We start from the raw sequence: 13,260 nt of genomic DNA, 5'->3' as shown, positions 1-13,260 counted from the left end.
CAAGTCCTGGACTGGGGATTGAACCCACAGCTTTCTGATGCTGAGGTGAGTGTGCTACCAACAAAGTGAATGGGGAATGGGCAGGAAAATGGGACCAGTTAACTGCCATGTAGATCCATCACCGGTACAGACATGACAGGCTGAATGGCTGCCTCATCTTAAATTCTTATGATTGTGAAATTCAGTACAGCAACTCCAAAGGAATATTTTTGAGTTAAATATTTACATATTATATAGAATTTACGGCATAGAAACAGGCCATTCGGCCCAACAGGTCTACGCTGGTGTTAACACTCCACACGAGCCTCCTGCCACTTTTCTTCATTTCACCCTATCAACATATCCTTCTATTCCTTTCCCCCTCATATACTTATCTAGCCTTCCCTTAAATACGTCTTATCCTATTCGCCTCAACTACTCCATGTGGTAGCAAGTTCCACATTCCTACCACTCTCTAGAGTAAAGAAATTTCTCCCGAATTCCTTATTGGATTTATTAGTGGCTATCTTATATTTATTTATGACCCCTAATTTTGGACTCCTCCGCAAATGAAAACATCATCTTTACGTCTACCTTATCGAACCCCTTCATCATTTTAAAGGCCTCTATCTGGTCACCTCTCAGCCTTCTCTTTTCTAGAGAAAAGGCTATAACCCTACTTCTCATATTATTTCAATACTTCAAATTATAAATATCGGGTAATTCTATTGAAACGTTATGGCTCTTCAAAACTTACTACTGTGATAATATTGGGGTTGAGGACGATGGGACGGAATCACTATGCTACCGCGATGCCAGAATGGAACAAAACATATACTTCAAGAACTCTCCAGATGAAATCGCAGTGTTAGATGTACATCCTGGAATTTAACTCGACTGTATTTTCAGGGTTTTCGGGGAGGGGGAAGGGTGAAATTTAGTGTAATATTTAATTCTAAGGGTGCAAAATGCCATAAATCTTTGACCCATTCTTCTCTCACCCCCATGTATAATGACCTAGCCATATCAAAGGCCACAAATTCTAGGCATGATGTGGAGAGGCTGGTGATGGACTGGGGTGGACAAATGTAAGGAATCTTACAACACCAGGTTATAGTCCAACAGTTTTATTTGAAAATCACAAGCTTTCGGAGGCTTTCTCCTTCCTCAGGTGACGAAGGAGAAAGCCTCCAAAAGCTTGTGATTTTCAAATAAAACTGTTGGACTATAACCTGGTGTTGTAAGATTCCTTACAAATTCTAGGGAAAGAAGTATTTCAGATACATTTTGGTATTCGTGTATAATTTACACTCCGCACACAAACACTTGAAATTTCTGGAGGAGAAAAAAGGAGTGCAGATTATACTCCACGATTTATACAGGGTTAGGGAATAAAACACCGTAACAGTGCAAATTACACACACTGTACTAAAACAGATGGGCTATAAAAGTCTTTGCAAGTTCCATTTGTTTTATTCAACTACTTATTTGAGACTGTTTGAAGTGCCACTCCCTGTTCCATCCAAGAAAAACCACCTCATACCTCATCTAACCTTCAGCATCAATACTGCACATTTTGCAAAAATAAACTATTATTTGTACCGGTCCTTGTTCAATGCACTTATTTTAAACCATGTTAGTCAACTTCCATCAGCTGCTGCACAAATCCAACGCTGGAGGAGCCAAGACCGTCATTTAATTGTGCGTGTTTCCACTGCTCGGTTTTCATGTTTAAATGATGAATAATTACATTTTTTTCTCTTGTGCGCACAGATCTTGCACTCGAGGGCTGTTAGATAAATGAAAGCAGCTCAACACACCGCTTACCCCTCGGTCATAACTGTCTGCTCGTTCCACCTTCCAGGACAGATTCTCAATCTCTGCTTCCAGCTGCGCTTGTTGATACTCAAACTGGAAAAGACGATGTTTCAAGTCAGTAAAAGATACAAGGCCAGGAAACCAAAACCCGCCACTGCACTATGGATTTGCAGATTTCTGCCCATTAGCACCAAAAACCAGTGAGGACAAAGGGGGAAATGCTGCCAGTGCCTGATGAGCAGGAGGAACTGTTATAAGCCACATGGACTTATTAAAGAGGAAGAAAAGTCCAGAGGGAATACTTCCCTCCCTCCCCCCATGTCCATTTACTGATGGACAGTAATGGTGTTTTCTGATGCCATACATTACTACAGAAACGTGCAACGTCGTTTTAAAAAACCCCTTGGTAATAATATGTTTCCCTAGCGTCTGACAGCTGTGGAACAGCTCCCAGCTAGGTCAAAGACCCCATTAAAACGAATGGACCCGTCCCAGGCCACAGGCAGTCCCTCCCTTACAATAACATTATTGAAGCAAACTTGAGGTAAGGTACCCGAAATGGTTGGCCTTTGTTGGGTTAATAGCGTTTTTTTTAAAGAAATATTTTATGAACATTTGTATTTCTTAGACACTGGAGGGGAACTTGAACAAAGGGTAGTTTCCCCGTACCTGCCTTTAATGCTAGGTCTTGTTCTACATGTACCAAAAGAATACTGTACGTAGAACAAGAAAATAGTACATCTAAAGTGTGGCGTGGCATTTGTACAGATGTATGTAATTCGTATGGATGCTGGACCCATAACAGACTCTTGTCAAATGAATAATGGCTCCTTCATCACAAACAGAGCCTACCCTGTTCTTAAAAAAAAATGCCCCTCTGCTGCAGTGGCATACAACCGACAGCACACAGACAGCAGGAGCCAATAAAGCGACATAGCCAACCTGTACTGTACCAGATAGAAGGAAACAAATCAGCTTTTAGTCAGTGTATTGCTGACCACAGGGTAAAAGCTGCTGGGATTACACTTTAAATTATAGGTTATTTAGTTTGAAAAAAATGGGCACAGGAGCTTGAGGGCACAGTTACAAAATTCACAAGCCGAGTGAGATTAGAAGAATTTTAGCTTCACCTCCAAGGTAGTGGCACACCCAACCAGTAAAAGTAGTTAATTCTGGGCCAACTGGTGCCTTTAAAAAGGAAGGGTGAGGGCGTGCGGGAGCATGAGGAGGAGAGAGGGTGTGCGAGAAGTTCTTCAGAGGTTGAATTGACCTACAAACTACTCAACAGAAGTGCTGAGAAGAGAGGTATAGCTATAAAAGTTATATTAAATTTTATATATATTTAAATTACGATATAAAGCATCCAATGAAAGAAGCCATCATTATGACAATGTGTCTGTTGCCCCACAAACAATAACTTTTTTGCACACATCAGTGCACACTATTCAGTGGGAGAGCTCAATGAACGCAGCACAAGTTGGGAGAATTTTCTATGACGGAGTTCCTGGTCCTGCTGATAAAGTAAGTTAACAGCTATATGGTATGAACCCTGTATCACAAAAATCCCTTACCTCAAACAGGACGCATCAAACCATTGAGACACAGTTTTGGGATTGCAGCCAACGCTGCGAAAGGGGCCTGTGCTCCACACTGAGTTGCTAAATTACATTTTGGACAATAACCAGTTGTTATTAGACAGAAGACAACACCATTCAAAATGTGTCTGTGCAAAGCTCTTACCAGTTTCTTCCTGGGCCCAGATTCCATATAGTATGCATATGGATACGTATACTGCAAAGTGTAACGACACTATGGAAAGGAAAACAGAGGTAAAAATTATTGTAGAAGTTGTATGTTAAAAGGTTATTTTAATGTGCATTTAAGAAAAAGCAGTTAACATTTTTTTTTTGGTGGGGGGGGTGGGGGGAGGGTGTTGGAGGAGAAAGAGAAATTACTTATTTCTCTCTCAGTATCATCCAGATAGCTGAGAGCTGGTGCAAGTGCGATGGGCAGAAAAGCCACCTTCCTTGCTGTAAAATGCTACGTTTCTAAATTATAGTTGAAGGAATATCCCAGGAAAATGCCTATGAGTGAATTATCCTCAAGTATGCAGGTGAATAAAGCCCTGTAACATTGATTTTATTTTTTTGTTAAAGCTCACCATGGTGACAGTCCTCCCTTTCAGGCCAACATCTTTGCCCCAAATCAGAGGTCCAGCATATAATTGGACCTTTCAGCATTAGGAGGATGCAGGTGGCAATGGCCAAATCTCAAAAAAACGGGATGAAAATAGTGGCCCAAATCAGGGGGCAAAACAGACGAGTTTTAACAACAAACTTATTTATTCTCAGGACTGTAGGATGCTGCTGGATGGATGTAATAAAATGGGCCGAATGGTCTCCCTGGCCCACAATTATCTTGCAAAGACAGATGAGGAGGAATGTTTGGTCCATCCATCCAAGATGGTATAACCCCCTCACCCCCCCCCCAAAAAAACCAGGGTACCCTCCAACCTACTGAGAGCAGCGCCGCGGAAGATCCACGAGTGAAGATAAATGTTGTTTGCTGACTGACAAAAAAAAACCCTGTTAAATGTTTGCAACCACGTCTCAAAGATGTCCAACAGGTCAGATTTCATTCTCACCACTAGAGGGATGCTGTGGTTTCAGTGGGTGGGTGAGACTGCAGGCAGCTGGAGCTCTGTCCGCGCGCTCATAAAAATAACTGACTGCGGAGCATCAGCTAATGAACGTAAATTCAAAACTGCCAAGTGATTTGGGGAAGGTTTTAACAGTTAGAGATAACAAGCCAGCCACAATTACGTCAGCCTTCCCAGAATAGATGACACACAACGGCCCTCTCGCCTCCCCCCACCTACTATGGCAAGAATGCACAATATTACTAGTTGCATTTCTTTTGTTGAACGCAACAAGAGACAGGTTAGTGTCCTTAGACAAGGATTTTCCCTCCAACATTAGCAAAACATTTTTTTTTTTGCCCAGCCTAGACAGTAAGTATCGGCAAGCTATTTAATCATGTGGGTGCCACAGCCAGGCTTGATCCTGTCCACACCCAAAGCACACATATTTTCCACTAGGGGTTACTGGACAACAAGCAGGAATTGTCCCTGTTATTATCCCTGCCCGGCAAAGGAAAGCACAACCCAACTAATTGTAGTAACAGTAAATTTAGCAAGAACCCTTCAACTTTCTCCATACTTAAACACTACCATACAGTATCTAGAAATCAAACTAGTGACATCTATTAAAAGGAACTTTATCCCTTAATTTCATAGTAATGAATATTCAGGAAATCATAATGACGAATCTTTATTTTTTGCAGGCAAAACTCTGGAACCATTCAATAGGCAGTTAGATGCCATGATATTTGGGGGGGGGGGGGGGGGGGGGGAGGAGGACAACGACACAGATCTCCATGGAAGGATGAGCTAGATGGGCCAAATGGCCTCTCGTCATCTGCACTTACTTTTGTGATGCTTGTGATCAATTCCCAGCACACATGACTGCACTGTATTAGAAGTTTCTCCTTTCCTACATTTAACCTGAGCTGTAACCCAGCCCAAACACGGGGTTAAGATCTCCTTCGCTACAGCGTCTAAGGTCACAATCTAATTGCCCAGTGTTCACTGCTGATTATTCTGTTGTCACCAGATGCCTGCACACAGGAACTTTCCAACATGAGGTCACAGGATAACCAATAGTAACCTCTGACCAAGGCCAACTCAGCATACATCGGGGATGGAATCTGGGGCAACCCCGGTGTGTATGAATGAATACCAGACTGAGCAGTGCACTTACCCACGACACCGTGAATTAAAGGAAAACCTAGCATTAAAACTGCCCTAATTCCTATTTACTTGGACGATTTCAATAGGAGACACCATAATTTAAGATTGAAATTGTGAACGAAAGCAATGCATTGAAACAACTGCAGCAATCTCGTGAACTCAGGGTTGATTTGTATTTCATGGGCACTTAGGATCTCCACTTTGTCCTTGGCCCATCCCAGAACTAGATGAGTGTCCTAGCTTTGCTAGTCTGTGGGCAATCGGCTCAGACGAGCACTAAATACCTTGGCAAGGAGCTTGGCAGCATTCTGTAGGTACTGCCAGTCGATCCACGTTCCCAGATTGTTCATAACTCGCTCCTGGATTTTCTCTTGGATCCGCTGGTATGTCTGTGCTTCTAGCTGCAGGCTCTTATTGTGGTTTTCCCACTGTATAGATAAAAGAGATAGACAATGGAAGGTAAAACTTACTTACACCTTCAAAACCCCCATCTCCCCATGGAAAAAAAAAATTCCCACCACAATCCTCGGACAGTGAAAGGACTAAGAACATTATCACTGGATTGCTGTTCCTTCCACCCAGAAATGACCGCAACAAAAGTGAGGAAATTCTGTACTTAGCACTTCCTCGTCCACAGAATTGGGATTCGAACTCCTGCCTCTTAAATCAGGAGTCCAATGCTTTATAACATCGAAGAAGACGCAGCAATGAGAGAGTGAGTGAGTGAGGTACAGAAAGAACAGGGCCAGGCGTGGCTGCGAGGTTCACCAAGTTAAACAGCCTACACTCAACAACCTGAAACCACATGATCAATGGCCAATGGTGGCAGCTGGCTCCCATGGGATCATAACCAGCAAGAGAGTCCGCAAGAGAAGGTGGAAAGAACAGTTAGTTTCTTACATCCACCCACCCTATATAACTCTTACCCTTTCAAAGTAGAATAAGTATTTCTTCAAGGCTTCCCTGGCCTGTGCCTGCTGGCTCTGGTTCACAATGTCAGGATTCTCCTTGTACCGACTGCACTCGTAGTACTCACTGCCATGGGTCTTCCAGTCTCCCAGGCACATCCAGCAAAAATCTGAACAGAAATAAACACAATTATGAAATGGAGGGCTTGGCATTGTAAATTTTAATAGCACATAATCAAGTGGCCGGCCCTGAACTTTGTTCCCCTCTTCAAAACTATTACTTAAAGTTCAGCACTTAAGATCCAACTCTAAAGGATATCCCAAGAATCAAATTTATCCAATTGCTAAATGCACTGCCCGGTGGGGAACATGCAGAATGGGAAGGTCCTAGGTTCAATCCATTAGCTAACATCAACCAGGGCAGTGGTGGGGACACTACAATAGTCTTCAGCACTTCTGCACTGTTAAGCAGGGAAGCCGAAAAAATCCTATCTGTGACACATTAAAAATCTTAGCTCTGCACACACTATACTCATGATCAACTTTTTCCACACTTCCTGTCAATTTTATCCATTATAAGTTCCTATGTCCATGTTTAAAATGGTAACTGCCCATGTATCACCACTGCCGAGAGGGTGTAATTACAGGGCTACACGTTTACATTGGCAGCTTCCATTTTAAATGTGGACATGGGAACTTATAATGGCAATGTGTGACTTTAAGAGGGGGACTGAATTACATAAGCAAGCCTTGGCCTAATTATCCCCCAGCCACTAACCCCTACATCACCTGATGAGACTACACTTGGTCATGACTCCCCGTGTACAACACCATGGGAGATATACAGTGTGTGTGTATATATATATAATTTGTTAGCTATATATTTCCAACTAGCCCATTTATTTTAAACAAGTTAACGTGTGCATTTAATTGTGGAGACGTAAATCTCAGATTAACGCGTTCAGTGTCCAAATGCTTGTATCCACAACCTAAGTCACCTTGGAACAGTTTCCTAGATTAAAGCCACTACATAAATGCAAGTTGGTGTTGTTGTAATTCCAAGACCCTGGTTCACACCATCGTTGGAGTAGCACAATACAAACCGGGCAGGTTTTACAGTAGCAACGCTTGGTCCATCCTATGATCTGTGCTATTTTTTTCCCTTTGATTAACCCTTCAAGTATTACACTCCCAAGATAAAACTTCCAAACACACACATTATACTTTTCCACCGTGTCTGGAAAAATATGTAGCGTGAGAATGTTGGAACACAACTAGAATCAAGGAAACATATGAAACATAGACTGCATCAATATTAAATGAAATAAATTATTACTGCATCCATAATGGTACATGCTCAGGAATTAATGTTGGTCAGGATACCAGAACCTACCTGCTCTTCGAATAATGCCATGAGATGTTTTACATCCATCAGTTTGAGGTCTCATTTGAAAAATCTTTGATAATTTATTGTAATTAAAAATTACCATTTCAAGTGACAAATATATGCTGTACAAACTAAAGGGCAAGATTTCTGCTTCTGTGCTCCCAAGGCACATTGAGGAATTGCACACTCTCAGTCTGTGCGTCCCATCCATGGGAAATCACCGGCTGGGGTGTGCAGTTTCCAGATTATGCAGTCCCAAAGCTCAGTGTAAAATTTAACATTTAATATTATTTGCATTTTTTACTACTCACCGTGCTTGCATTTTGAGCATTGCTGAAACAGAGAAACAGAAATAGATGATCAGTAATAAAACAGGGCAACCAGCACAACGGAAAGATCTATAAAAACACTAATAACACATCATTTGCTCACCATGTGATTGCACCCTCCATTTTTCTCAATGCAAATATTGCACTTAGGACACTGAAAGATTAAAAAAAACAAGCAATTAGAACAATTAGCTCCAAAGCAAATAGGTTAATGCACTTAACAGTTTTACCATCAGCAACACTTTAACAGAAACATCACAAAGTGTGATCAACTGTTGCACCTTACGATTTGACTATTTGAACTTGTGAATACCAACATCAAAGAACTACCTTGGAGGGGTTAGTCATCCAACAGTGCAAGGGAGTTAATTACCAGTACATACAAGACACCATTAACCCAGATGATTCATTTTATTTCAGATGTGCCAATGATTAATCCTTAACATTTGTTGTGTTACATTTATTAATCTGTTGTGGGGTAAACTGACAGCTAAATCTATCAGAGTTTGACCTGTACCAAAGGGCTATTAATGGGTTTCAGAAGAAATAATATGCAATGGATTACCAAGGAATAGTGTTACAAATATTGTTTTGTAACAATTTCTTCTCATCTGAAGTCTCGCTCTGCAGTGCACCTTTTAGGACAAGCTGAAGCCCCCTCCCAGATGTCTGCTAATGCTCTTCTATAGCCATCCTCTATAAGGTACAAGACTAGTCTGGGCTGACTACATCCTCAACAAGTACCTGGCCTCTGCTCATTAGCTTCCCACACTGGTGCTATTAAGACCAGTAACTCACCTGTATTCCATTGCTCCATGTTGGAACTCCCAACACACTATACCACCATGCTGGCTCAATACACACTTTCTGGAATGCAAGCTTGTTATGATTCTGTGCAAAACGCCACAAAGTGGGGGGGGGGGGGGGGAGAAGAGAGAAGAAATAAAAATTTACAGATCCACATTTTTGATTTTGATTTCTGAAAACATGTCCCTGGGCCCTTTCAAATAAAAGGTGGGTTCAAAAAATAAGTTTTGGTGGAAACTGGAAGAACCTTGTAGAGTTATTGAAAGTTGTGTATGTGTCATCCGTATTCCCTGTACACACAAATTGTAAATGGCAAAATACATTACACCAAAAATGTGGAACCCTACGAAAAAGTTGGTATAAAAGAACTTATATTCATATAGTGCCTTTCACATCCTCAGAACATCTCAAAATGCTTCACAGCTAATGAATTACTTCTGAAGTATAGTCAGTTTTGTAATCTAACACAGCAGTAAGAAAACACAAGAGGGTTGAATGACCAATCTGTTTCGGTGGTACTGGTTAATGTACTTCTCAACATGGATAAAGGAAAAACTGAAACGCCCATCATCCCAGACTGCTCGTGTAACTCCCAGCTTTTAGCTGTAAAAGAGCACTGGCAAATATCTGGGCCCTGGTCTGCAGCTGCCCTGAAAGGTGCACTACAGGGAGAGACTATGAGGAAATTTTTTTTTTTAAAGTCTTTGCAACAATATTTGTCTGTAATCCATTGCATATTATTTCTTTGGCAGGTATTCAATAATCTCAAACACATTTAATGTAGAGGAATGAATGTTAGTCAGGACACCAGAATAGCCTGCTCATCGAATAGTGCCATGAGGTCTTTTACATCCACCAGCTTATGGTTTAATTTGTAAAAGAGCAACTCTAATAATGTATCACTCCCTCTGTACTACACTAAAGTGTCAGCCTAGATTATGTGCACAGGTCCTGGAATGTGGCTTGAACCCTCAATCTTCCAACTCAGAAGAGTGGTAATAGCTGAGCCACACTAACAAGCCCTTTAAAACTATAATTAGAAAATGGAAATGACTTGGGAATGTAGTGTTAGCGATTTAATACTTTACGCCAGACAAAAGGCATGGATTTTGTCTTATGAATGTACTATGATGAAAAGCAAGGCAGTACGTCTTTACCTCAAAATAACACCATGACAGCACAAGTATCAGATACTAGCGTTTAGTCATCCAATAAGATTGATGTATTTATAAAATGGGCATTGGTGCAAATCTAGATCCAAGTATGTGATTGTAAAATATAGGAAGAGTGTGCCTTTATGGCCTGAAATTGGGCGGGGGGGAAGGTTAATCAATGATTGACTTTTCTCCCTGCAGTAAAGGTACTAAAGTTCATTGGTCTTTACCTACAGTCCCATTAATCCAGCTACACAAATAAAATCTGACATCGGGCAAATAAAAGGAGTGCCAAAGAACACTGACATAACAAAACATTTAGCAAAAAGTTGTTCTGGCTGCTTATTTCCTTAAATGCTTATTTATATTCCCTCGCATGAGCACACAAACCGTTTTGATTCCTGCCCCATGTTGGACTTAAGTCCTTGAGTTATGTTTAGAACGATGTTACAGTCAAAGCCCGAGTTCCACCAGAACTGCAGTAGGGTTAACATTTTTCCAAAATCTATACTGATCTCATCAGCAATATCATTTGTCCATGTTCATTAGCATTCTAGCCCCAGCACTGAGCTATTTTACAGCCAAACAAAACCACTGGCTTTTAAAAAAATTTTGATGTCAGGATGTCAGCAGCTGCGTTTATTGCCCATCCCTAATTGCCTACAGAAAGTGGTCGTGGGCCACATTCTTGAACCACTGCAATCCTTGTGACGATGAGGCGCCATGATGGATGTTGGGTAGAGAACTGCAGTATTTTTGCACCGTGATGATGAAGGAGCAACAATATATGTCCAGGTCAGGATAGTGAGAGATTAGGGTGGGGAACTTGGAGAAGATGGTGCTCCCATGACAGTACTGCTCTTGTCCTTCTCATGGTACAGGCAGTGGCTGGGAGGTGCTGCTGAAGTAAACTTAGTGAGTTGTTGCAGTATATCCTGCAGATGATACATACTGCAGCTACAGTGTGACAGTGGTGGAGCAGTAGCTATTGTATTTAATTTATTCCTGGATTTATTGCAGTAAACATTCTACTGAATGCAGCATAAAATTGCCACCAGAGACCCAAGTAATAGTTTTTTTTTTTAAAAACGTCCTACTTTTGGACGACAGCCAAAGTCACAGTCAGAGCAGTTCGGTTTACAGAAGAAAATAACTTCCCATCAAAAACTAGAACTGTGGTCAGAGGGTGTTAGCAGTTTGAACTACCAATGTGCTGGATCATGGTGTGAGAGGAGGGAGATTCGCCTCTGCAAATAGCCATGCAGAGAGTTCTCCATTTCTTCCAGGAAAAAGGCACCAAAAGAAGGATTGACAGTTACCTTGAGGAAGTACCATAGTGTGAGAAAAGAACCCCTTGCCCAAAAAAAATCAATGAAGAACACCAGGGAATGGGTGATCGGCTCATCAGGCGAGTGTGCAGGTTACATAATGGGGAGGGAAGTTCTTTTCTATAGAATTATAGGTTTGACTCATGTTTCAAGAACAAAAATATATTACGATCCTTATTAAATGCATTTGCAATTATTGGAACAGACTGCAACTAAACTCAAACTTGAGCCCACTAAAGCTATGGTGTATCAAGACATCCATCAGCAGAAAATAAGTAGCAAACTTCCTAATGTAGTGAGATACCCTTTCATATGATTTTAAGTACCCTAAAAAGCTCCTGATAAAGTATAATGGCTTGGCAACTATTGACTGGAATAAGAACAAGTGTGTGATGCAGCAGGGGCAAGTGTTAATAAGCAACTGTGGATAGCCCCCGTTAGACATTTATTTCTATTCCCAAACCCCTCGCTCTCCAACAGACGAGTAATTCACACACTCAATGTTGGATCACCTAACAGTCAGATATTAACCAGTTACAAAAACGAATGAAACAAAACAAAAATCATCCAATGTTCTTGATCATCAGCAACTCTTGTTGGAAACACGCATGTGTGGGCATAGGTTGACAACAGGATCAGGCTATTATGATGGTCCATATAGACAAATAGTTTAATGACATTCGTGACTTGGCTCACATTTGTTTTATTTGTTCTCTGGACGTGGGTGACACTAGCGAGGCCGCATTTATTGCCCGTCCTTTATCGCCCTGAGAAAGTGGTGTTGGGCCTTTTTTCATAGCCGCTGTTCCACAACTGGGTGGGTTGCCAGGCCACTTCAGAGGGTATTAAGAACCAACCACCTAGCGGGGGATTAGACTGGGTAGGACTGACAGGTTCCTTTCGCTGAAGGATATCAGTGAATTCGATGGGATTTTATGACAATCTGATTGCTTATCCTGGTGCCACCCACAAATTACCAGATTAACTGAATTTAATTTCATAACTTGCTATGGAACTGGTTACGGTAGTGTAGTGGTTATGTTAATGAAATAGTAATCCAGAAGCCTGGACTAAACAATCCAGAGAACAAGTTCAAATCCCACTCGTTTGAGAATTTGAATTCAGTTTTTTAAAAAAATCTGGAATTAAAAAGCTGGTATCGGTAAAAGTGACCATGAAGCTGTTGGATTGTCATAAATGTCCTTTAGGGAAGGAAACCTGGCCTGTTTGTGACTCCGGTCCCACACCAATGATGTTGACTCTTCCCTGCTCTCTGAAGTGGCCCAGCAAGCCACTCAGTTGTGTCAAACCGCTGTGGTTCAACGTGAAGGCCCACCTTCTGAGGTCAACCGGGGATGGGCAGTAATTGCTGGCCATGCCAGCGACGCCCAAATCCTGAGAAGGAATTTTAAAAAACAAACATCGCTGGATCATTAAACCAGCATCATAACTACAGCATTATATTGGTAACTCCTTACATCTTTCGTATGTGCACTGATGTAATTTGCAGTCTCCGAGTCATCAGCGCATTTTGTGAGCCATTTTTTAATAGTGGTACAGTCAGTGGGAGCGTGGTACATCTGGCGACACTTGAAGCTGCAAGACAAGAAATGCTGGTTAGGATTCAACAACACTGCTTCCAGATTTATTTGGGCAGAAACTACAGTTAAAATGGATACATTCCCAACAGTCTCTCCTTCACGGGATCTGGTTCAAGCCCCGCTCCAGGAAATGAGCACGTA

General features: G+C 41.6%; 1 protein-coding gene across 2 annotated transcripts in view; it reads right to left on the bottom strand.

Annotated features, from left to right (window-relative positions):
* The window catches only part of arih2 (ariadne homolog 2 (Drosophila)), a 75,224-nt gene that overhangs the window by 5,824 nt on the left and 56,140 nt on the right, over positions 1–13,260 (bottom strand). For both annotated transcript variants that reach the window (XM_067998428.1, XM_067998427.1), the window contains 7 exons: positions 12,997–13,114; positions 8,333–8,383; positions 8,212–8,233; positions 6,532–6,683; positions 5,890–6,033; positions 3,538–3,606; positions 1,807–1,890 (listed from right to left, as the gene is read on the bottom strand). In XM_067998428.1, the coding sequence (XP_067854529.1) occupies positions 1,807–1,890; positions 3,538–3,606; positions 5,890–6,033; positions 6,532–6,683; positions 8,212–8,233; positions 8,333–8,383; positions 12,997–13,114 (640 nt within the window). The remainder of the gene's footprint in view (positions 1–1,806; positions 1,891–3,537; positions 3,607–5,889; positions 6,034–6,531; positions 6,684–8,211; positions 8,234–8,332; positions 8,384–12,996; positions 13,115–13,260) is intronic.

This window comes from Heptranchias perlo, chromosome 17, assembly GCF_035084215.1.
Source record: "Heptranchias perlo isolate sHepPer1 chromosome 17, sHepPer1.hap1, whole genome shotgun sequence".
NCBI classification, from domain to species: domain Eukaryota; kingdom Metazoa; phylum Chordata; class Chondrichthyes; order Hexanchiformes; family Hexanchidae; genus Heptranchias; species Heptranchias perlo.
Note: the sequence above shows the minus strand (reverse complement) of the source record. Positions and strands in the feature narration are given on the sequence as shown.